Below are 24,821 nucleotides of genomic sequence, written 5' to 3'. Positions count from 1 at the left end.
TCCAAGCAAATCTCCCAGCGTGGCTCCGTGTGCCCTTGATCTTCAAAAACACGTGCACCCACCGCAACAACAACAATCACATACGCACAGAAGCATGGTTGATTTTTTATTTTTTTTAAAAGACCAGCATGCAGGGCTAATCACGCGTCAACGCTAGCTGAGCCTGAATACAAGAATATAAGCCATTTAGCAACATGTTGGTCTCAGAGAGATGGCTGACATTCATATCAATGATAAACGGCACTTCATTTATACAGCGCTTTTCCACCTTGAAAGGCCCTCAAAGCGCTTTACAGTCAACCTCTCATTCACCTACTGATGACGCAGCATTAGGAGCAGGTGGGGGTTCAGTATCCTGCTTGAGGATACTTCGACATGGTCACAATGGCATGGGATCGAACTCACAACCTCTAGGGTGGGAGACGACCACTCTACCATTGAGCTACGCCACCCCGTAAAGCACTGCAAGGACAATTTGTTGCTATCGGAAATCCCTGAATAGGGGGAGCCAGGTTTTGTTTTGTTTTGTTTTTTTAACACAGTCCAAGTTCAAGTCTTTGGCCCATATTGACTGTCTTTACATGTTCAATTGTGATGGTGCATGGCATTCATTTTATTCAAATATTGCTCAAATTCAAAAGCCCAAACTTTTCATGAACATGAGGTTCAGTCAAATCCAAAACTTTTGAGAAAGCTCGTCATTACTGGCGTTGCAACATCAAACTGCATGTTTTCTAACAGTCTTGTCACACATTTCATTTAAATGTCATTTCAGCTGGAGGTCACTATGGAAAATGAATACATAGACAAGAGACGAAGAAGAACATAGCATCTAGCAGACACAGTATATACTAATCTATAGGATTTAAAAAACAACAACATGGGATTGCTTCTTGAGAATACCAAGCCTCCGTCAGCACGCGAGTACAGTACAATTTGTAGTCAGCGAGAAGTGTTGCCACCCGTCTTTCCCTTATAGGTTCACATCACGGCTGACAAAATCAAAATAATCAAAAATCAAATAAGACTCAACCAAAAATCAACAGAAAAGCAACCAAAAATCCGCCCAAATTGAATGAAAAAAAAAAAAAGCCGCCAATGAAAAATCGATGAAATAGCAACATTTTTTTTTTAATCAAAAATCAACAAAAAGATCTACCAAACTCAATCCAAAATTCAACCAAAAATATGCAAAATAAACCAATCAAAAATGTACAAAAAATCCCCCCAAATCTAATAATAAAAAAAAATCAACTATAAATACATTTTAAAAATCCGCCAAAAATTAATCAAAACAACCCAAACTCAAGTTTAAAAAAATAAAAAAATAATAATAATTTGAAGCCCTAACCATATCATGAAACTGTAAAACCCTAACTGTTGTTTGAAATCATGATTTAAAATCATAATGGTGGTTTGGAACCATACTTTGAAACCTGAACTAGAGGTTTAAACCCTGAGCCAATCTAATTGAAACACTTACTGAGTTTCATTCAGCTTAAAAACTGAAAAACTCTTGATATAACTAATTGTTCCTATTTCTAATGTGAAGTGATAAAATGACCCTGTGGAAAGTTAGCCACCAAACATACCACCCATAAAAAAAAAACAAATCCTACAGCGGAAGCTTTTGGTGTGTGTCACGTAGTTGTTAGCGAATGGTCATTTGAATGTCAAGCTATAATACTCGATCTCATTCGCTAGTTCCAAAAGTGTCCGCTGGCAGGCATCATGCCAAACCTGTTCTCTTCAGGGTACTTAATGTAAATCATTCCACATCTTTTAAAGTATTCCTCATCATTTCACATGCTTCCATATTTTTACATTCACTATTTTATCATTCACACAATTCCGCCAGGAATTCCACATCTAGTTAATACTTTTGTACTGTTGGCTTTTCAGTCCCAGTTGTCAAAGTGGTACTTCTAAAACTGTTTAGGCTTATCTGAACAAAGCAGGTATCTGTCACGGGGGTAGGATTAAGAAGAGACAGAAAGCGGACAGGCGTCACGTTGCGGCACATATTTGTACAAACACACGAGTCCGTGAGCACACACACGACGAAGAGGCCAACCCAACACTGGTCTTCTGAGAAGCCGTCAGAGAGGCAAGTCGGCATCATGACCCAGCACCTGTGCGGCTCGTCGCCCTTCCTCAAGCCGTTTTTCCTGAAGACGCCCGTCCAGGTGGTCAGCCCACTGCGGCAGAGGCGACACACACTCCCCGCCAGCGAGTTCAGGAACCTCACAACTCAGGATGCCATCAGCGTGTTTGAGATCGAGAGAGAAGGTCGGGAATGGCTCTTAATACCTTCGTCAAGTCCATTTTTACCTCGACTATATACTGTATTAAGTACATTTTAATGCCATATTTAATACTATAATTGTATGTAAATAACAACCATTAAGTAATTTGTTAGCATTATTATGTCCATTACTACCACTAAGTACATTCTCTACCTTTTTAAGTACTGTATATTAATTTTAGTGCTGTCAAACGATTAAAATTTTTTAATCTGATTAATCACACTTTTTAATATTTATTAATCACGATTTATCAGCTAAATTACTTGCGTAGTCACATAATATAAAATAAATACAAAATACGGTAATATTTTGACATTAACGCATTTTATTATCTGAATGTCATTTGCAAACATTGATTAAATGCATGTACACAACATCTGTATTCTTTGGCTTTTGGCGCAACATGAGACTTGTTCTTGGTGTTTTGTGGTGTGGATGAGTTTGATGTTTAGTCTACTTATTTATCTCTTTATTCACTACTTCTTATTTGTTCACTGATGTATAATGTATTTACTTGTAAAAAGCATAAAACAAAACCTGTATTCACACTTCAAAATGTTTGCTTTGTTCTTGTTTACTGCAAAACTGATGTTTATGTACAGCACTTTGTATACAACAACGCCTGTTCTTAAAGCGCTTTATAAATAAAGTTGAGTTGAGATGTCCATTATTACCGGTGTCAAGTAAATTACTCTCAACTCAACTTATAAAGCACTTTAAAACAAGCATTAAGTAAATCATTTCCAATTTCTTGCTGTGACCTGTGCTCGGCCTCTCTCAACTGCTGCCCCAGCTTTCATCTCGGTGTCTGGCGAGTGCCCTCTTACCATGGAAGAAGTGCTGCACTTCGTGGATCAATGCCCCGAGCTGTCGCTGGGCTGGTTCGAGGAGGGCCAGCTGGTCGCCTTCATCATCGGCACCGGCTGGGACAAAGAAAGGCTTTCGCAGGTTAGATTGGGCTATCAGATGCAGGCGATGTCACCATATAAACTTCATATCACAGTGTGGGAAATCAATGGTAATACTGTAAGTTGTCATTTTGAGATGCAAAAGTGCTAGTCAGTTTTCATATGGGCTTTACCTTGTTTGTGGGTCACTGTTAAATATAAAATCGAAACTGATTGAAATTGTGAGAGGCTTTGCTGTCTTACAATACAAATATCCAAACAAAAGGCCAGAATAATAATTCAAAATTAAAGGTTCAAATTAAGGATTTTTTTTTTAACTCAAATAATTAAAGCATCAGAATTCAGCTTGAAATGAGGTTTAAATTGTGAGAGGAATGCTTATCTGAAGTTAAAGTAGAAGCCTGTATCCCACTGAGGAGCGAACATTTGCGATGCTAGCCAATGTTGATTTCATGTCAGGGGTCGTTCAAGGTCGCAGTGTTTCCTAAACTTGTTCAAAATTTCCTCGCAACAAGAACATAAAGACTGTTTAGAGACGCTGCAACCATGAACGAACCCTGACGTCACAAAAGCTGTCCGTCCGTCCATCTATCCATCTATCTATGTACCCATTTGCAACAGGCTAGCTAGTTAGCTAGCTATCCACCCATGTCTGTATGGCTGTGTCCGAATGTTCACCCTTGTCCCCTAATCCCTCATTCACTTCATAGCCCCGCTAGTGGCTTAATATGTAGTGCCTTCATTCTGTTTGCCGATTTGGACAGCCAGCTCACTGCTTTCTCCTCGTCGCATAGCTATAACATGACCACCATAATTGTCATGATGCACTGGTGCATAAATCTCAGATGATTTATTGTGAATGAAAATGTTTTAAAACCGTACTTTATTTCCTTTGTTGTACATATTTTCAACTACAACAAATCAATTGTTTACATTGTACATATTTAATGCATCGCTTTGATTCCCGTGCTTGCGCTGTTGCTCGAGCAATATTTTTTCTCATACTCGCAATGCACTGTGGTCTATATCAACTCGTTTGAGTGAACATTGATCTGCACTACTTTTCAGAGTACGACAAAATGCCGTGACCCCTCAGTAGGGCACGATATAGGGAGTAGGGTGCACATTCAGACACAGCTGTCATCAGCAACCAGCTAGCTAGTTAACTAGCTATCTACTCACATCCATCTGTCTATCTAGTGATTACATAAGTATGGCTTTTATTGTGGCGTATAATTTATTAATTCTATCCTATTTCTTTGTACGGGTGCCAAAGGAGGCCATGACCCTGCACGTCCCAAATACGTCGACGGTGCACATCCACGTGCTGTCAGTGCACCGTCACTGCCGGCAGCAGGGCAAGGGCTCCATCCTGCTGTGGCGCTACCTGCAGTACCTGCGCTGCATGCCACGACCCCGTCGGGCCCTGCTGGTCTGCGAGGACTTCCTGGTGCCCTTCTACCTCAAGGCGGGCTTCAAGGAGAAAGGCCCGTCGGCCATCAGCGTGTCCAACATGCGCTTTCGGGAGATGGAGTACCTTCTCTGCGGGCAGGCGTACGCCAGGCGGAACAGCGGCTGCTAGCCCCGCCCACTCCGCCGCCTTCACTCAATCATGAATGACTTTCGGTGAACGTTCACCCGATGGTCCAATTAGACTTTCAAAATACATCAATAGGTGCCTCTCAGCATCCCGACTTCCTGTTTTCACATTCCCGGGAATTTGTAACATGCTACGAATGCATTCAGTTCTTCCATTTTTGTAATATGACACCAATTTAAGGGGATTAAAATGACCAAAACAATAACTGGAAATGCCTTTTTCTCGGGGGTGGGGTGGGGGTCAGTTTTGTAATCAGTACCCACATGGAATGAGTTGCTACCGGAACGGAGGTGAAAAATCCTCCTGACACCAGGGTCGTAATAAGCTTAGATTTTAAATCAGTGGTTACCAACTCCGGTCCATGAGGGCGTCTATCGAGCTTATCGATGTTTCGGATGTTTCCCTTCTCCAACGCACCTGATTCAAAATATCAGGATCGTTATAAGGCTTTTGCAGAGCTGAACGTATGTATCAGGTGTGTTGGAGGAGGGAAACGCATAAAATATGCCGGATAGGGGCCCTCGAGGACTGGAGTTGATGACACAAGTTTTAGATTTTTCATAAGACAGTTTTTATTTCTTTTTGACTTTTTTTTTTTTTTTTAATTCAGTTGTAATTCATTTTTACATCTTTGTTAGCTTTGTTTTTTTTTTTTTCAATTTATTATTTCGTTAGTTTTCATTAAGTACAAAAACCTTGCCTGACACTCACTTCTCAAAACAATTGTTATGGTTCAATCATCTAATTATTTGAATGTGTCTGTGTAAAACACTCCTATGCTGGGTTCTGTGCGAAAGCAAAACCATATTAATGCTACTTTTCCCATTATGGCTGATGCAGTCTGCGTAAAATTTCAGTTCTGAAAAAGACCTCCCTTCACTGGGTTATGTGCAAAAGGCTAAGCCGCATTCATGCCAGATCTTGTGCAATGGCTGATGTGATCTCTGTGTGGAATTGCAAAAGGCAAAGCCGAATTAAAGTTGACTTCTCTGTTTTGACTTTGATACAGCCTGTGTGAAATTGCATAAACATCGCAATGTCTTTCCTTTGCTGGGTTTTGTGCAAAAGGCCAAGCCACGTAAATGCTGGATCTACGTGGTTATGGCTTGTTTTCGGTCTCTGTATGAAAGTGCACACCACTACTGTAATATCCACCCTTCTGTGCAACATGAATGCCAGGTCTTCCACTAAGACTGTGTGAAATTGCACACATCCATGACATGATGACAATGCCCATCCTTTGCTGGGTTCTGCGTGAAAGGCAAAACCATGTTAATTCGCGACAACTCTGATGCAGTCTCTGTATTGGAATTGCATAATTGTGGGAAATTTTCTTCATCAGGTTTCAGTCACAACTGTGTGTGAAATCGCATTGTTGTGCCAATGTCTGTCCTTTGCCGAGTTCTGTGTGAAAGGCAAATCACACTAATGCCAGGACTTCCTCTTTCCATCAGGCAGTTACAGTAATACCTGCCCTGGACTGGGATTCTGTGTAAAAGTGGATAAATGATGCCTATTGTTATTTGTGTTTGCAATTTTGCAGAATCTCTGTGTGCATGAATAATAAAGAGCAACACTCATGCCAGGTTATTATTTTATCTTTTTTTTTTTTTTCTCTTTTTATTGTTGTTTTCAGTTACATGTGAGTAGACGGGCAGCTAAAACGCTACCATTTTCAAGACGACCATCACTTCTGGTGAAGCAATAAAACACAAAATACAAGGAAAAGAAAAACATTTGAGTGCTCAGCATAATGTAACAAAAAATATGGCAGTAGTAGTTGGTACATTTCTCTTTCAACAAGGCACCAAAGGTTTTGATATTGGATTTCTAGTTGTTGTTATTGTCCCTGCTTTCTGTTTGAGGTTGCCTGAATGAGTTCTGTGGGAAAGGATAAGAACCAAATGTGGAGGGGGGGAGAAAGATCATTAACACCCAAATTTTGTTGAAGTTTTCTAAAAAGTTGCAGTTCTGCTATATTAAAAGTATAACATGCAAATGAATGAAAATGATGATTCCCAAGCATTAAATATCTTTTAAAACGTCTCAGTTCTGCCTTTTAGAGAGGAGTTAACAGAGTTTTAACACCATAGTAAAGTACAATGTCCAAACATGGGAAAACATATTTTAAAATTGAAAATATTTTATTTATTTATTTTAAATATGAATTAAGTGTGTATTTTAAATTTTTGAGTATGTACTCTAGTGGAAATTTCAGGTTCAATCAGAAGAACAAAATTCCTGTGAGTCAGTGGAATGACACGGATTCTTAAACGTTATTTTTAAGGGCTTAAATATCTAAGTGCTTTTGGTAGGAAGTGTGACGTGAAAAACATTACATACAGTATGTTGTCCAAACGTAATTGCTGGCGTCAGGCAGAATAATCGCATATCCCAAAGCATCACACTTCATAAAATTACATCGTTTAGTTTGGGTAATAACTTGCAAAATCAACAGACTGGGAACTGACCACTAGTACCTATTTGTGAAACAATATGTAATTGACCAAATTTGGACATACAATAGGATGTTTGTGCCAGAGAGTGGTGATACAAACAAGCATTTTGGACAGTTACAATTGGAAATTACGAGTTTTTTTGTTTTTTTTTAAACTCCTGAAAAAGTGCTCAAATGTGGGGTTTTACAGAGGAACCGTGATATGCCAAAAAGTACATTTGAAGTTTAAATACAGTGATCAAATGTATGAACATATTCGAAAAACTTGCAAATATATATATATATATATATTTTCCCCCCGATGCTCTAGTACAAAAATTACAGTATGTCCAAATTTATTAGCTGAGAATTGTGATGTGGGAAAAGTACATTTGTCTCTGTTATATTGTCCAAAGGTGTCAAAAAGTAATTAAAATTTTAGAAAATGTCAATTATGAGTTGTTTATTTTGAAATGCTCGAGTACACAGTCCACCATTGGAATTAGCATTAGGAGTTATAATCTGTTTCAGTTGAAATTATAAATCGGAAAAAGAATAAATGTTGTGTTTCTTAAGTGCTGTTGGGAAAGTACAGGGGTTCAAACTGATTTGAAAAAATGGCATAAATGATGGAAAATTGTCAGAATTTATGGTCAGGATTTGCTTAATGTAGTAAATATAAGGGTGAAAAAAAAATGCGAGTTTGACTTTTAACTTACAAAGCAGTAATTTGAGTGTTACATCAGACCCCCCCCCCCCCCCCCCCGCCACATGTTGTCCTGATCGTCCTCCTGTTAAAAAATCTCCACATTTGGAGTGAAACACAAATGACAACAATGAGCTTTTTTCTCTCCTGTGTACCAGCAGCGGCTTCAGCGCTTCACGCACCCGGTGAAGTGCTGAACCTCATAAGGAGTGCCCAGTGCTGGCTGAGCAGGTGGGGGTGATTAAACAATGTTGCTTATATACCGACTCAAGTAGAAAAACACAAAGCATCTCGCCATGGAGTGAGTTCAAGTGGTTTGGAAACGCCCCCGTTCTGACCTGACTGGCGGCGGTGCGAGGCCTCAGTGGAGGTGCGCGTTGAGATCGTACTTCTCGCAAAATTTGTCCGTGAAGGGGATGCAGGTGAGCAGCTCGCACCACTCGCACTTGATGGGGTAGACGTAGAAGAGCACGACCAGGCCCGAGAAGAGGCCCACGAAGACCAGCAGGAAGACGATGATCTGGCAGCGCTTGCGGTACAGGTCCATGCGGCCGAAGCTGATGTAGGGCAGGAAGGCGAAGGACAGGAAGAAGCCCGACACGAAGCCGCTGAAGTGCGCAAAGTTGTCGATCCACGGCAGCAGGCCGAAGGCGAACAGGAAGAGCACCACGCACAGCAGCTTGGTGAAGGCGTGCCACGGCTGCGCCAGGATCTGCCAGCTCTGGAACAGCTCCACGAACAGGCAGGCCAGGATGCCGAATTGCGAGCCCGCTGGTCCCACCTGCGCGGTGCAAACAAAGCATCATGTCGCACCCGGAAAAATTTGATTTGCATCGTATCAACCTGGATTGGCGCATCATCAACTTGATTTGGGTGTGGTTTGGTTTACATACGGTATTCATTCAAGGATGCTCCCAGTACAGTACATGCACTGATGAGAGCTTTAGAATTGAATACAAATGGCAAATGACCTGCATTTTATATATCGCTGTATGTGCACATCATATGTTGCCCCATGCAGGGCGCTGCAAGATCCACTGGGGGCAAATTACGGTTTAGTGTCTTGCTCAAGGACACTTCCACATGTTCACAAGAGTCGAGGATTGAACCCACAACCCCTGGGGTTGGGAGATGACCACTCTACCGCTGAGGCATGCCACATAATCAGAGATCGACAGTTACTCAAAAATCCAGTGTTATGAAAATTTCATTTGTATGTTTTTTTTTAATTAAAATATAGGGAAAATGCATACTGCATACAGCTTTTTACACAATATTTTTTATTCAGTGTTCCCTCATTTTCCGCTGGGGTTAGGTTCCTAAAAATACCCGCAATAAATGAAATCCGCAAAGAAGCTAGCTTTATATTTTACATTTACAATAAATGTTTTAAGGCTCTAAAACCCCTCAACACACAGTTTATACACTTTTCTCATTGAGGCATTTACTTTTACTCACATTTATCTTGTTTAAACCTTTCCAAATGTTTTTGTATATTCATTCTATTTTTATTTTTCAAGTGTGACATTCTCTCCTTGACCACCTTTACTACCTTTCTTTCGGCTTGTGATTGGCTAAAATGACTTCACTGTTGCCAACAATCACTTTGGCTTGCACTTTTTTTTGTTTTGTTTTTTTTAATCCAAAGTGTGAAGTAAAAATCGTATTTCGATGCGTTTCTGATTGCGTGTGCGTCACCTCGGCTCTGTACGGCAGGAAGATGGCCGACGCCAGGTTGCCGGTGATGCCGCTGACGATGTAAATGATGGAGATGCGCAGCCATCCCGCCAGCTTCTCCAGGTCCCTCAGGATGGTCATCTGGAATGCCACCGACACCATGCAGTGAAGGACCCTGGCAGGACGGCACAGGACGAGGCCACGTGACTTACAACAGGACATGATTCAATGTCGTCTGGGCACGTGCCGGGGAAGATAATCCTATTAAGCGAACGTGATTCAGTGCCAGGAAAGCTTCTCGGGGCACTTTCTTTAATGAGCCAAGACAGCAGTTTTCCACACTTACCTGCTACAATATTAGGTAAACCTGCACACTAAAACCATTTGAAAGAATACCTGGTTAAAATAATAATATATCAATCAAACCTGGTGCCAAGGAAATAGGTCGAAATGAGTTGAGGAGCTTCATCTTGACAAAAGTAGTACTTTGACATCTTGTGGCATCTATAGGCATAATCAATTATAAACCTTTTAAGCAGGAGGTGCTAATTTCTCGCAGAGTTTTGCGTTTTGCTTTATTTATCCATCTGGTGTACCAAATGCTGTAGCCCGTGGATGCAGAATACAGTATACACTCTAAAAAGAGAATTGTTGAATAATATAAGATTACAAATTGAATTGTTAACCAATTTGAAAAAAAAAAATGCTTCAATTGGTAACACACAATTGAATTAAGTTAATCCAAAGTGAAGATATTAAAGGCACAGCCTGCCGGATTCACTCAGGAAAATGCACTTTTTAAATACAGGATGTACACACTTTAACTTTCTCTCAGTCTACACATCTGAGTTTATGATAATCTTTTGTGGTGATTTTGTCCTAAACCCCCCCCCCAGCCTATATTTTGCCATTTTGTGTTTGTTTTGTAAACAGCGGGACGTTTCTGTGGAAAGAAAGTGTTTACAACCCTCCAGCCAATCGCAGAGCGGGGGGTGGCGTGTCGCAAAGGGGGCTGTGTGACGTCTCTCCCGCGGCAATTTGAAAGCACGCACTGATTTTTTTTCTTCACTCACTCACACGTAAGTTTCTGTGAGTGAGTGAGTGAGTGAGTGAGTGAGTGAGTGAGTGAGTGAAAAAAAAAAAAAAACGGACCCGGGGCACGGCCGAGAACGCTGGAGCCTCCTCGGGCATGAAATATGGCCATTTGCCGGCCCTCTATCTCCGGGACACAAAGCCACTGACTGCTAGCCAGTGCTAGTTACAATATAACCAGCACAGTACAACAGCTCTCGATGCGAGCAGGAAGAAAAGTACAACAACAAACAACGCCTCCTAACGCGAGACCTGTGTGGCGTTCACGAACAATCAGACATCCTATTGCTCAATGTAAATGGCAACCCCACTTAGTTTGTTACACTTCCTTTCCTCAAAAGTTCTCCAAGAATAGGGCACTCATTGGGATTCGGTGATGAACTTGAACTGAACAATGACTGTTGACCACAAAACAAGCCAAGTAAGCCAATTTTGCGTATGCACGTTGTCAGATAGGCTGCGTGACCGACAGCTTTTTTGCCATTCAAAAGCTGCACGAACACCTGTAACAACGTTCACGGGACTGTTTTCTCATTGTGTATGCGCAAAACAAACTGTCGACTTCTCCGCTCCCCGTGAGGAAAACAGGACAAAATATAAAGGAATTTAAGACCAAAACAGTAGAACTATGGTATTGTATTTTAGAGGACACTGCCAGAAATATTTTCAATGATTTTATTTTGAAGAGGTCGGGAAAGCGCCACCTAACCCCGGGTTTTCACTGGATGCGGTTGCGGTGCGGTTGCGGTGCGGTGCGTCTTGACTGCGTGCTCCGGACGGGTCAATTTTTTTGTCAATCCACACCGGCTCCGCACAGCTGCGGTCCGGCAGCTCCGTCGCCGCCCACTTCCCAACGTGTCTCGCGGGACCGCGCGCGCGCGATCATGTGGCATTTCACAACGAGAGGTGGACTTCTTTTGATTTAACCTTTTCTTCTTCTTCTGCTATGAGATAACATGCAGCATCCTTTTTTTGGTTGTCCTTGTAAAGTATATTAATAACGAGAGTCGGGTCAGTGCGGGTCCACTCTTTATTTCTGTCTTCCGCGTCCGGCTGCCGCTCAGTACGGCAAGCGAGACGGGCACAACAAGCAATCGCGAACATCAAACTCACAATACATTACAGTCCTTATAAAAAGGATGTGCCGTGTCATATATTATTTTGTGGTTTTCCACCTCCAATATAAACCTCTCCTCGTCCATGTTCGCTGGTGTCTAAACCGTGAATGAGCACATGGCCCGGCGACGCCCACGTCACGTTTTGCTGAAAAACTTGCGAAATAGGAGCTGGCGAGTGTTTTATTCTGAAAGGTAACCGGAAATTTATTTTGAAACTCTCTCGGTCTTCCTGTCCCGCTCGATGTGTTTTGTGCTAGCTTGCCATTTGCCGGAGGCCTACCGCTGCGGCGTCCGGCAAAAATAGAAAATAGGTCTATCCTTGCGGAAGGCTTGCGGCACGCCGCAGGCCTTCCGCAGTCGACACGCAACGCACCCGCAAGCGGTGTAAACTGCACCATTCGAATGAATGGAATCTAATTGCTTGCGTCGCCGGACCGCACCGCAACCGCACCGCAACCGCACCGCAACCGCAACCGGTGAAAACCCGGGGTAATAGCTTAATAGCATACAGTAATGATACTTTTAAGAGTGCCCATCACGGGAAGCGAAGTGTTCCAAAATTCAATGTACAAACTACAGAATGCATACTGTGTGTGTTTCCCATAGACTCACCCTGCGTGCAGGAAGAGTGAGAGCCAGAGTCTGTAAAACTGATCCGGGATCTCCGGGTTGAGGAAAGGCAGCAGTCCACATACGTCATCCATGCAATGCACCTGCAAGACGGAAAGATAGAGACTGAGATAAATAATCCTGCCTATACAGGAGAAGAAGTGAGGAGTAAGGAGTTTTACTTGGGAGCAGAGAGTGGCTTCCTCATGAAAGAAGCCATTCATGAAGTCACAATATTCCCGGGATGTGATTTCACACCTTGAACAAGAACGTCTCAAGTCAGAACGTCTCAAGTCAGCGCTAAGACATGAATAGCGAATTGACTTTTATCCAAACAATAATTCTTGACCTTCCTTTGGTTCCGATGCAGCAGGGTCGGCCCGTGATGGTGCAGTCAATGTGAGGCAGGTTGGTGTGGTTCCCTGTGTTGGATCTGGTGCAAATCTGACAGCAGACACACATTCGTTACATGCATTTTTTTTTTTTTTTTTTCCACCCTCGTTTCAAGACTTATGGCACCTTGACATGAACACAATGACAACAAGACGGCCCTGGATGCCAGAACAGCAGAGTGACCGAACAATTCTGGGCACGTTTGTAAGCAGAAATGCAAAAACTACATGACACACAGACATGTGCACAATGCAATGAAATGTGCATATAGTGCATGTCCCAGACTTATTGGTACAAACGTATGTCAGACATACATTTTCACTGTACAGACAGAAAATAACATGAAAATGCAACATCAAAATCAATGTATTGAAGTTAGGTGGGCTTAGCGAATGGCGATGTAAGATGGCCGCCGGTGGCATAGTAAATAGCATCGTTATTCCATCCATATAAAAGTTAGTGACAAACACTGGGATATTTTTATTCAGTGTTCAATAAGTTTAAAAATAAGGACAGAAAATATCTGGACGCAATCTGGCCTTTCACAATCTGCGATTGGCTGTGAGCATGATGTGTGTCAGAGTCAAGGAGAGCTTTTTCCCCTCCATCGACTAGTGCTTGGAACAAAAACTGCATGATTTTGTAAGAATTGATGGGGGACGGGTTATTAATTAGTCATGGCTTCATCCCGTCAGCCCTTCCTTTGGATGCTAATGTTGCAAATGATGTGATCAACATAACATGTTGTAATAATGTGGCCGAAAGGAAAAATGAATAAAACAAACAAACCTCAGATTTTGCATACCCAAATCCTGAGTTGTTTAACACATCTAGATGTAAATACTATAAAATAAAAGGTGCAATTGTGAACAAAAACAAAGGTAATACTTATGGAGGGGACTGCAAACCCCTGACAGCACGTCTGTTGAGAACTGTAATACTAAACAACGTGATTTATCATTCAAAATCATTTCTGCTCTACTCTAGCCAAAACATTTCCACTCACTGGCCACTTGGTGATGTCGTCGGGCCACTCGTGCGGCCACACCGAGGCAGGCTCCAGACAGATCCTGACAGGATACGCACCATTAGTAGCCTGCGTGTGCTTAACAGTGAACAAGTGTGTTTCAGGATTCGTACGTGGGGTCCTGATGGCAGACGGAGCCGTATTGTCTGTGTTTCCCATTTAGCAGAGGTGTGCTGGAATGCCGCGGCCACTTCACCCACACCGCCAACGTGCTCTGGACGTATAAGAAGGATGAGTGAGAACCGCTCACGGTTACCACGTTGACCGAATCAGCGACACAGCTACACACCGAGCACTGCTCTTCTGAGGTCTGGACGCAGCCGGAGCGATCGTTGCGCACGCAGCACGCCGAGTTGCGTTCGATGTTTCGTTCTTCCCTGATGAACTCATGCACTTGCTTGTCCTGCCGCATGCATGGAGAGTATTTGGCCCCCAGGTGGATCAGCGCCTCCTGTAGGGAACGATAATGTTCACATTACCACGCCACCTATTTAACTCATTCACTCGCAGCCATTTTCACTGAAGCAACCCACTTCGCTCCGAGCTGTTTTACTGGATTTTGACTGATTTTGAAGGGCCCACACAATATTGTGTTCTATTGCTATAAAAACATGGAATCTACCAAATAAAATATTAGAGTCTCTTCTTTTATCAGAAAATAAGTATATTTCTATTTGTTTCCGTTTGACAGCAATTAGCATTAGATTAAGAGATTTGATTAGCTAAGTTTCATCATTATTCACAAGTCTTTTTAAAACAATGTGGAAAAGAGACTTTTGCAACATGGCCCTGGTTGTTCTCTTATACTCTGCTGGCATCTGCTGTTTTTTTGTAATAACTACCATTGCCATTCTCTTCAATTTAGAGGCTACATCGAGGCTGCCTTCTGTATGAAAAAAGGTATAAATACGTCTTTGGGCGCATGGTAATATTTAAAATAGAAGGTATTTGTACGTTTTTGGGAGCAAATGAGTTAAGAAACAAGCATAACTTGACTTATAGCCTTTAGGCCTTCTAGTTTAATGGTAATGCTAATTAGCATCTATATTGCAGTGCTAGCTATATACTGAACACAAACAGCAACAACTGGCTCAAAGCTGCTTACCTTTCGCTCGGTTTCGTATATTGAGACTTAAGCTCAGTTAGGAGGAAATGTACAGTACAAAGGTTGAAAAATAGAGTTAGTTCTATCTGTACCTGCTATACAGGGATGCTCAGTGATGTAAAAGGTACGCAATACAAAAATGCAACATTTCAATTTGTACTTCCTTGCTTTGTGTGTGCTTACCGAGCTCGGCCCGATCCAAAAGTTCTCCTGCTGTACAAACTTGACATTTTCATACACGCCTTTGTTTCTTAAAACCTGCCCACACGTAAACGAGACGAGACCGTCATGGTTTAACATTCTAGTGCCGTCGCGAAGATGTCCAAAGTGAAGCGTTCACGTACAGAATCAACCGTCTCGTGCTGGGAGAAGCCCACCGGTGCAATACCATAGATGCACACAGCCAGGATGGTGATGAGCATGTGGACAAAGGTAATCCAGTATGTAAAAAAAGGCCTGCAGGTAGAAAAGATTAAAAAAATAATAATTTACACTCAAGCAGCTGACAGACAAATGGAAGTGCTAAGAAGAAATGCATGCTGCTAACTGTTTATCCCAATAGTCATATATTCTTCATTCTCAACAAAAACAAATGTCATGACGTCTATCTCTGTTATGGCTAGTGAGTACATTGGAAGGGACGGCACCTGTGGTCATCCATGTCCTCGATCTGCCTCTTGACGTAGCTGTCGATGCGTTTGCGGTATGTTCGGTTGGTCAGCTTGCCCACCATGCCCAGCCCGTAAGGCCTCTTCTCGCGGGCGAAAAGCTTCTTGACGGGCACCGCGATGCGTTGGCCGCGCCGCTGCCCGTTGACACTCACCACCTCCTGACGCAAGGGCACCTTGGGCGGGCCCGGTGTGCCCTCTTTGGCTTTACGCCACCCTCGCTCCAAAGGGCTGTCCGGGATCACGTGCAGATGATGACATACAATACATGGTTACAAAAATATGTACCGGTATATATTAATGATAAGCTTCTGAATTCATTGGAGAGTGTTTTCTATTATAATTTTTTTTTTAAATCTATTATTTACTCCGGTTTCCTCCCACATTCCAAAGACATACTTGGCAGATTGATTGATCATTCTAAGTTGTCCCATTGTGTGTTTGTATATGTGGATGGTTGTTTGTGTCTGTGTGCCCTGTGATTGGTTGGCAACCAGTTCAGGGTGTACCTGGCCAACTGCCTGAAAACAACTGGGATAGGCTCCAGCACCTCTGGAACCCTTGTGAGGAATTAGCGGTTCAGAAAATGGATGGATTATCTACATTTATTTTTTACGAAAAAAGCCAACTTTCAGTCAGCGAGCTATTTGTTCATTTTATTTTGTATCACTTAACCATTATTTTAACTGTTTATATTCACAGTATAAATTCAAAATAAATTAAATGTTAAAAAAGAAGAAGAAGCAAAATACAGCCTTATTTAGCCCACGGAAATAAAAACTTTTTTTTTTTTTTAAACTTGTTCGGCAATGTTTTTATTTATTTTTTTCCCCATTTGCCCAAAGGAAAGAGGCAACTTTGTCAGGTCGCTATTTGTTATGGGATGAATTATCATAAAATCAATGTGCTTTCTTTTGATCACTAAATGGTCTAACTAAATACAAGAAAAATTAAATATTAAATTGGTAAACACTCACACGAAACAGTTATTTACTAATTTCCATTCATATCTAAATCACAAAGAAGTCTTAGAAATATCTTAAAATGAATGAATGAATAAATAAATAAGTGCTGTCAAAGTTAAAGTGTTAACTCATTGATTAATCACAAAAAAATTATCACATTAATCATGTAGATTAATTAATGCAGATTAATCACACTATTAATTTTTACCACAGATGATCCTTCATCTGACAGCGGATGGTTACGTTAAAGGTAGCACAGGTTGTGTTATAATAAAAAAAAACTAAATAAATACATAATAATAAAAATAACTACTAATTAAAGTAAAGCATTTAATAAATTTTGCATATGACATTCAGAATATTCGTTCATGTCAAAATATTGAGGTAATTTTTTTTGTCATTTTAAATTATGCAAGTAATTAACTGGTTATAAAAAGAGGAGGATGCGTGTGTGCAGTGGATCAAAAAATGTTAACAGTTGCTCAAGCCAAGATTAATTCACTCAGCTCGCCGTTTTGCTGTTGTTGTTGAAAGGCCAATACGTTCAAGAATTGTCAATAGATTTATCCTAACCTCTTAAAACAATAAAATCCAAGATCAATTTAAGATTCCTTGTACCTGTGACCATCAGATTTTTGGAAGTCAGAAATTTTTGATTGTATGGTTGTTTTAACCCCCCCCCACACACACACACACACACACACACACACAAAACTCCTATAGTGTAGCGCCATCTGCTGTGGACTCACAGCATCAGGTGACTCCTCTCCAGCGCCGTTTTATCCAGCGCACTTCCCGTCAGTTCCATCTCATCCTTCTTTTCGCTATGTGTCGCATCATTCATCGCCGCCTCTGATGGCGACTCAAACACCTCGTCTGTGTACGAGGACAGCTCTTCGGGCATCAGAACATCCTAATGAAAGAAAACACTTAGAGGAGTGCAAATAGAGAGTACATGCGACCATTATCCTTTTGACTGTCTTACTCGGGCAAAGAAGGACGTGTCCAGCTCATCGGGAAAGTCTACGTCTTCCTCCACAAAGCTGGCAGGGGTAAAGCTGCGTCTGTGGGTACGTCGCAGGGTGCTGTCCCGTATAGAGCGCCCCTGATACAAAGCATAAAAATGGATACGCACTCTTTACAAAATACACTTGACCTAACCCAATTGTCTGAGAGCACACTGTGAAGAGGAAAATCGGAATATCTCTGTCAATATTAAAATTGTTATGAAAATAAAAACAAATACATTTTAATACTGCTATATTAAATATCACTATTCTATATTATTACTGGATCGTAATAGCTCCCACTTTGGGTTTGTGAGCCAGTAGTTGACTGCACTGGCAAACCCAACAAGCCATTTTGAGACAAGATTCCTAATAAAGTATCAAAACACCAGCTCACCTTGACGAGCGCTGCCGCCGCCCTGAAGCTCATCTTGGCGACGGACTCCCTCTTGCGTCGGCGGGGTATCCGGTTGAGCCCCGAGCGCGAGCTGGTGAAGGAGCAGAGTGACGCCGCCCCGGGTGTAATTGGTGTCTGGGGGATGCTGTAGCCATCCACCTCCTCAACCATGCGAAAGGCCCGACCGCGAGCCAGCGGGTCGACAATCTAGGGCAAAAATTGGTTTCAGCTTTGGCCAGCAAGCATATTTGACACCAAATATTTAGTACAGTGGAACCTTTAAAGGACTGTTTATACACCACTGAAAAAAAAAAACATCTCCATGGACCCTCATTATAACAGTACTAAGCCACTGTAACATTATGCAACTTGAATATTACCATTAAGCTTAAAAACAAACCTAAGGTTTCCATTCTAGTCCTTGAAGTTCTAAATACCTTTTTGTTAGTGATATGTGGTAAATATTGTACAATAGAGAAATTGAAAACATTATATTATGAATGATTACCATGGTATCTTTGTGAGTAATCCATTGTGCAACACCTTATTCTTTTTGTATACAACATTGTTTACGTTCACCATGGTGACTGCAAGCCCAAAATGGCTGCCACATCCCACAATGAAGGAGCAGAGTGATTAATCGTGGAAAGCCGCGTGGCAATATTGTTTGGATGTCCAAATAAACAAAATAACTATTCGCCAAAGTACTGCTTATGTGAAGTGACTAGTGAGTGAGCCAAAATGATGTTTAGTGGCGTGAGTTCACTGATCTGAATAAATGACTGGATAGCCGATAGCCCATACATTGAAGCAACAAGGCGGCCATCTTGCTCCTCCCATCTCCCGAGCAGACTACTGTATAAACAATACGGTAAACATACAGATTAGACATATACATTTCTTAGGCAGTCAGTATAGGGGCGGGGGTGGGTCTTTGTAGTGAGGTGGTCAACAAACAAACAAACAAACGGTATTTGCTGCTTTGAAGACCCCCTTTTTCTTTTATCGCTCAGTTCCTTAGACCCCAATATTAGATTTGACAGAGGCATCTTTTGTTTAATTAGTTATAATTCTTTAATAAAAAAAATATGTTTCCTTCTGTAAACATCATTAAGCATCTAATTTATACATGTATTTAAGGCAAGTTGTAAAATGTCTAAGTTTAACAAATAAAAATAAAAAAATCATAAATCATGCTGTTTCTACTAAGTACTGTCTCAAACGCTCTCCAATTTTGATACTGTAAATATATAGGATAGTATGCCGAGAAACGTTTCTTGGGAGGAGCAATAGGGCGGCCTCGCGGCCTCAAAAGGTCTTGGCCTATCCGCTATCCAGTCATATATTCAGATCAGTGTGTGAGATGAAGCATAACTGAGCTGGTGATAGTTTCTGCAAATAGGTGAATGAGGTATATGCCAGGGCGGCACGGTGGGATGAGTGGTTAGCACGTCCGCCTCCCAGTTCTGAGGAGTCCAGGCTCCGGCCTTCCTGGGTGGAGTTTGCATGTTCTCCCCGTGCCTGCGTGGGTCTTCTCCGGGTACTCCGGTCTCCTCCCACATTCCAAAGACATGCATGGCAGGTTAATTGGGCGCTCCAAATTGTCCCTAGGTGTGCTTGTGATTGTGGATGGTTGTTCGTCTCTGTGTGCCCTGCGATTGAATGACAACCAGTCCAGGGTGTCCCCCGCCTACTGCCCAGAGCCAGCTGAGATAGGCTCCAGCACCCCCTGCGACCCTTGTGAGGAATAAGCGGTCAAGAAAATGGATGGATTGATGGTATATGCCACGGAAGAGGCAGGACTTCCGACTTCCGCGATTTTGCACATGAGTTTGGTTCCGGTCCGGGTTTCGAAACGCGCAACCAAGGCGCACAAAGTCGGAAGCACAAGTATTTTGACGCAGCCCACACGTCGCAAACCGAACCAGAACCAAAGCTGATGTGCAAAAACAATCCCGCCTCTTCCGTGGCATACGCCCCATTTGAATTTTATGCTGTAAAATTAACAACCTGTTTGTTTTTTTTAATACTTACAAAACTCTTAAAATGTTATCCTAAATCAGTGCCTCAACAGTTACTCAAGGTTTTATGATGAGAAAATTTGACTCTAGCACATCCATCCATAATTATTTTTATTTCCATGATTTCCCAATTGGAAAATGATTAACACCTTGATCGTGTCGACTTGGAAGTGCCACTGTATTAAAATGAGGCAGCGATGCATTATATTTACCTTCTGCATGCCATGCGACGAGGAGGGCACATACAGCGGCGGCGGCGTCTCGGTGCTGGCTAAAGAGATATTGTCCTGGCTGGGCAGGTCCATCTCGCGGATCACCTGCGGCTTGAGCTTGCCGTAGCGCAGGCTGCAGTGGCGGAGGCTCTTGCGCTGCCATTTCTGCGTGGCGTCGCCATCCTTGCTCACCCCGAACCAGTCGGCCGTGCCCCTGACGCCACAAGCACCCAAGCGTTCAGTTCACAGTGACAAATAATTATGGCACTCATAATAACATGAGAACATGACGGTCATAGGATAGACACTTCCCCAGATGTCAGAACAGAAATGTGAGTGAACACGTCTGGGCATGTTTGTGAGTGGAGAGACAAGGCTAGCATGTCACACAGATACAGTGACAGAGACACAGACACACACAAACACTCACACACATTTGAGGTCACGCACACTCACTCACTCACTCACTCACTCACTCACTCACATTTATTTTTTTAATGGTGCCAACTGAGAATTTAAGCTATCCAAAGTTCTGTAATATTTGTCACATTCATTTAGCTGTATTTTCTTTTCAAAAATTGGCTCATTAAAATATATGTATCCATTTTTTTGGCTATTTTTTTTTTTTATGTAATTGTTAAAATAAAATACAAAAATAATAATAAAATAAACCATTTTACATATACTGAACATTTCAATACAATAATTATTTTCTTTTAATAAAAAATTAAAATGAGAACAAATCATTATGTTCTCATGAAATAAATAATTTTACACTCATTTTATTTTGTTTAATTTTAAACCAAATCTACGAATGACCTGGCCCATCTGACCGGTTAAATAAAGCTCAATTGTCGCTCTTGAGAACACAAATTTCAATCTATACATAAAAAGTTCTTACTTTACATGTCCACTTGTTCCAACACTAACATCTCTAATTTAGTTGAAATTATTCCTCCAATTCAGATAAAATATTTCTCTTACTGTGAACAAATACCGATTATGGCAGTGTGCAGTGAATGTTTAAAACAAACAAGCAAGGACATAACATAGAAGTGCACATCCAGCACAATGTGTGCACTTTGACAAGTGGGGGGCCTCCCTGCATACCTGAGCAGGGTTCTGGAGAGCGAGTGGTGTTTCCTGGCGCTGCGGCGGGCAGCTCTTTGGCCCTTAACGGGCACCGTATTAATCCGCTCAAAGTGAACCCTCCTGCTGCTGTTGCCGGACAGGAAGAAGTTGCAGAGGGAAGAAGAAGAAAAAGGAAACAGAGAAGAACAAGCAGTGAGAAGCAAGAGTGCAGCGATGGTCATTAAGTGGGGGCCAAGCAGCTGGGTAAAAGTTAAAGCTGGGTTAAAGCTGGGTACCGACAATCGGGCCGGATTCGAGCATTTTTCCTCCCTTGTCAAGCAAGTAAGCGAAGGTCAAGTTCTTGGATGTTCAAAATAAATGGCTTACAGATGACATGATTAAAAAAAAATGCAACCCTTGCTAAGCTAAACTAAGCTAAGCTAAGCTAAGCTAAGCTAAACTAAGCTAAGCTAAGCTAAGCTAAGCTAAGCTTTAGCGCTTCACGACATGCAAAGATATCTTAAGATCACTTAAACCCACTTCATTGACGCTAATTACTATTTTCCTATTAGCTAGGGCTTTGGTACCATCTAGCAGAAGAACAAATAAAAAATAAAAAGAAATAAAAAAATAAAGAGTAATATGTATTTTGGTTGAGAACCACCCAGTGGCTATGTGTGCACATGCCTGATCATAAACGTTACCTGCACAATCTTTACCATCATAAAATCCTTATGTTTGTCCTCCAGTGAACCACACGTTCTGATTTTTAATATCTTAAACTATTTCAGAAACAATAGTCATGTCTGTGTGGTATACCTACACTAACAATCACAAGTCTCCTCCGCAAACCAGATGTCTATTGTAGATAGAAACATTTGTTGATCACATGTTAGTACGCAGGTAAGGTCAAGACGATTTATTTGCATAAAAAGACAGACACAAAGGAAAGGGTGAAAGGTTCTTTTCAAGCAAGTGTAGAAATCAAATCAACTGCACTGGCCTCACCTCTTGATGGTCTGTGTGATGGATGATTGGCGCTGCAAGACCGGCCGCCGGCTGTCAAAGAAGTCTCGGGGAGGCGATTGCAGGTGAGACGTCTCCACCGGCATGCTGATACTGCGTAGGAAGCCCTGCCTCTTTATCGGCTGCAACAGGTTGCAAAATTCAACATTCAATATTAGCCCTCACACGTAGCTCCAGTTGCATTTATTTATGTTTTCTTTATCAATATATTGGCAACAATTGTCCATTTGACCAACAAATATGGCATTATTTGAAAGGCAAACACAAACCATAAACTTTCAGATTATATAGGATTTTTTTATTTTATTTTATTATCAATTATACTCCCATAATTTACATTCATTAGTTTAATGCCACATACAATTGTGAGAAACTGAAACAAATCCTAAGTTCACATTTAAGCAAAACACATGATGTAATACTACTACTACTACTACTACTAATAATAATAATAATCCATTTTCTTGACCGCTTATTCCTCACAAGGGTCTCGTAATAATAATAATAATAATAATAATAATAATAATAATAATAATAATAATAATAATAATAAAATAGAATAATAAGTTATTTGTCCTAATCTATTTACAGTTATGTCAATATAATACACCAGTTAAGTAAATATTTAATATTTTTGTTAAAGTAATAATCATTTAATAAAATTTTTCAAACCACACATTGAAAGAGAATACCTTAAAGAAAAGTCATTTTGTATAGCATAAGATATCAAATAATACAAAATAAATTATATTTCACAACATATCCATTAATTAGAAAATAATTAGCAATATATTGTTACTTAAAAGAGCCATATTCAATTTTTTTTTTTATGATTTGTATTCAAGCATTAGTTATTTGAAGACAGTCATGGAAACTGGAAAGCAAATATGAAAACAAAGCAAAATTCATTACAGCGTTCCCTCATTTTCCCCTGGGGTTAGGTTCCAAAAATACCCGCAAAAAAATGAAATCTGTGAAATAGTTAGCTTTATGATTTACATAGTTTATACACTTGTGTCATCGAGGCATTTACATTTTCTCACATTTCTGTCTTGTTTACAAATTCTCAATGTTCAAACCTTGATATATGTTACAAAGTAAGTACATTGCTGTAAATAAAAATGCATGCAAAATTGCACGAAAAAAAAAAATCTGCGATACAGCGGGGGAACACCGCTTTGATGTTCCTTTCACATTTGCTGCACTCTTTGAAGTGAATTGTACTACTATTTATTCTAATTATTAACTGTATTATCTATCATTCCATTTTATATATTACAATCATCGTTATGACCAAATATGTTAAATGTGATTGTCAGTTGTCAGGCTATTTAAACCCATTTGAAATTATGATTACTCTTATTGCGCGGCACGTGGTCGAGTGGTGAGCACGTTCGTCTCCCAGTTCTGAGGTCGCGGTTTCGAGTCCAGGCTCCGACCTTCCTGGGTGGAGTTTGCATGTTCTCCCCGTGCCCGCGTGGGTCTTCTCCGGGTACTCCGGTCTCCTCCCACATTCCAAAGACATGCATGGCAGGTTAATTGGGCGCTCCGAATTGTCTCTAGGTGTGCGTGTGAGTGTGGATGGTTGTTCGTCTCTGTGTGCCCTGCGATTGGCTGGCAACCCGTCCAAGGTGTCCCCCGCCTACTGCCCAGAGCCAGCTGAGATAGGCGCCAGCACCCCCCGCGACCCTTGTGAGGAATAAGCAGTCAAGAAAATGGATGGATGGATGGATGGATGGATGGATGGATGGATTACTCTTATTAAGGATGCTATGAATCACCTGAACAAAAGTGGGTGGCTCGTCCAGCGACATCTGAGCAGTGGGAATGTCTAATCGCAGCCATGGAGGCTTTTTCCTCTGCAGACTGCTGGTGCTCTCCCGCCGCGCTTCTGCCATGTTGTGTGTCCGCACCACAGGCCTGCCAGCTACACACACACGCACACACATTCAAAGGAGGGAGAGGAGAACAACATTATGTAATGTGTCACTGCAAGCATCAAAACTCAAGGAGGACCAAGGATATGACTCGCAGTACAGATTGACTCCACTAGAAGGTGCCGTTGACACTACGGATGATCTTAGTAGCATGGGAACTAGAAGGAACTTTTGCCTGAACATTGCGTGTCAGTACCTAAATTTAGACCCTGGGAATGTGGACAGAAGTATGCCGATTGCAATTGCATTCCACCCACGGGAAGTGGAAATAGAAGAAAAACAGTACTATGCCCACCTTTTAAAACACTGATTAGTCTAAACTTAAAGTTGGACTTTCTTCTAGAGCCTAAATGTGAGTGCACACTGGGTCTGTTGACAGCAGGAGGTGTGCAATAAAAGCTCATCGCCTGACAGGCAGGCCTTTTTTACTGCATGTTTCACTTCCTGTCTTCTATGCGTAAATGTCACCAACAAAAATGGTGTTCTAAATGTATTTAGAGCAGAGACAGATGCAAAAATATCACGTGTCTCTCTTTTTT

General features: G+C 41.4%; 2 protein-coding genes across 8 annotated transcripts in view; one reads left to right on the top strand and one right to left on the bottom strand.

Annotated features, from left to right (window-relative positions):
• The first annotated feature begins 2,062 nt into the window (after nucleotides 1-2,062).
• Nucleotides 2,063-6,228, top strand: aanat2 (arylalkylamine N-acetyltransferase 2). The gene is made up of 3 exons (XM_077525064.1): nucleotides 2,063-2,289; nucleotides 3,100-3,254; nucleotides 4,491-6,228. Exons 1-3 carry the CDS (start codon nucleotides 2,121-2,123, stop codon nucleotides 4,794-4,796), a joined length of 630 nt encoding a protein of 209 aa, XP_077381190.1. The 5' UTR covers nucleotides 2,063-2,120; the 3' UTR covers nucleotides 4,797-6,228.
• Nucleotides 6,229-8,010: 1,782 nt separating this feature from the next.
• Nucleotides 8,011-24,821, bottom strand: part of rhbdf1a (rhomboid 5 homolog 1a (Drosophila)) — a 45,360-nt gene continuing 28,549 nt past the window's right edge. For 3 of the 7 annotated variants that reach the window (XM_077527231.1, XM_077527242.1, XM_077527252.1), the window contains 17 exons: nucleotides 24,127-24,272; nucleotides 22,328-22,467; nucleotides 21,359-21,466; nucleotides 20,249-20,462; nucleotides 18,016-18,222; nucleotides 17,597-17,716; nucleotides 17,361-17,524; nucleotides 15,626-15,877; nucleotides 15,323-15,434; nucleotides 15,162-15,236; nucleotides 13,987-14,324; nucleotides 13,853-13,916; nucleotides 12,803-12,897; nucleotides 12,636-12,711; nucleotides 12,457-12,557; nucleotides 9,656-9,809; nucleotides 8,011-8,738 (listed from right to left, as the gene is read on the bottom strand). In XM_077527231.1, the coding sequence (XP_077383357.1) occupies nucleotides 8,319-8,738; nucleotides 9,656-9,809; nucleotides 12,457-12,557; nucleotides 12,636-12,711; nucleotides 12,803-12,897; nucleotides 13,853-13,916; nucleotides 13,987-14,324; nucleotides 15,162-15,236; nucleotides 15,323-15,434; nucleotides 15,626-15,877; nucleotides 17,361-17,524; nucleotides 17,597-17,716; nucleotides 18,016-18,222; nucleotides 20,249-20,462; nucleotides 21,359-21,466; nucleotides 22,328-22,467; nucleotides 24,127-24,243 (2,757 nt within the window). In that variant the 5' untranslated portion in view covers nucleotides 24,244-24,272 and the 3' untranslated portion in view covers nucleotides 8,011-8,318. Of the gene's footprint in view, nucleotides 8,739-9,655; nucleotides 9,810-12,456; nucleotides 12,558-12,635; nucleotides 12,712-12,802; nucleotides 12,898-13,852; nucleotides 13,917-13,986; nucleotides 14,325-15,161; nucleotides 15,237-15,322; nucleotides 15,435-15,625; nucleotides 15,878-17,360; nucleotides 17,525-17,596; nucleotides 17,717-18,015; nucleotides 18,223-18,523; nucleotides 18,594-20,248; nucleotides 20,463-21,358; nucleotides 21,467-22,327; nucleotides 22,468-24,126; nucleotides 24,273-24,821 lie in introns of those variants that run through there. The other 4 variants (XM_077527260.1, XM_077527278.1, XM_077527269.1 and 1 more) reach the window with 4 other exon arrangements.

This window comes from Festucalex cinctus, chromosome 1 (assembly GCF_051991245.1).
Source record: "Festucalex cinctus isolate MCC-2025b chromosome 1, RoL_Fcin_1.0, whole genome shotgun sequence".
Lineage (NCBI taxonomy): Eukaryota > Metazoa > Chordata > Actinopteri > Syngnathiformes > Syngnathidae > Festucalex > Festucalex cinctus.
The sequence above is the reverse complement of the archived record's forward strand: the minus strand, read 5'-3'. Positions and strand labels throughout refer to the sequence as shown.

Bases quoted from the DNA above. Each gene is read 5' to 3' on its own strand.
- aanat2 (XM_077525064.1), top strand. From the start codon at position 2,121: ATGACCCAGCACCTGTGCGGCTCGTCGCCCTTCCTCAAGCCGTTTTTC. The intron at 2,290-3,099 runs GTCGGGAATGGC...CTGCTGCCCCAG, and splicing joins GTTTGAGATCGAGAGAGAAG to CTTTCATCTCGGTGTCTGGC. The intron at 3,255-4,490 runs GTTAGATTGGGC...CGGGTGCCAAAG, and splicing joins ACAAAGAAAGGCTTTCGCAG to GAGGCCATGACCCTGCACGT.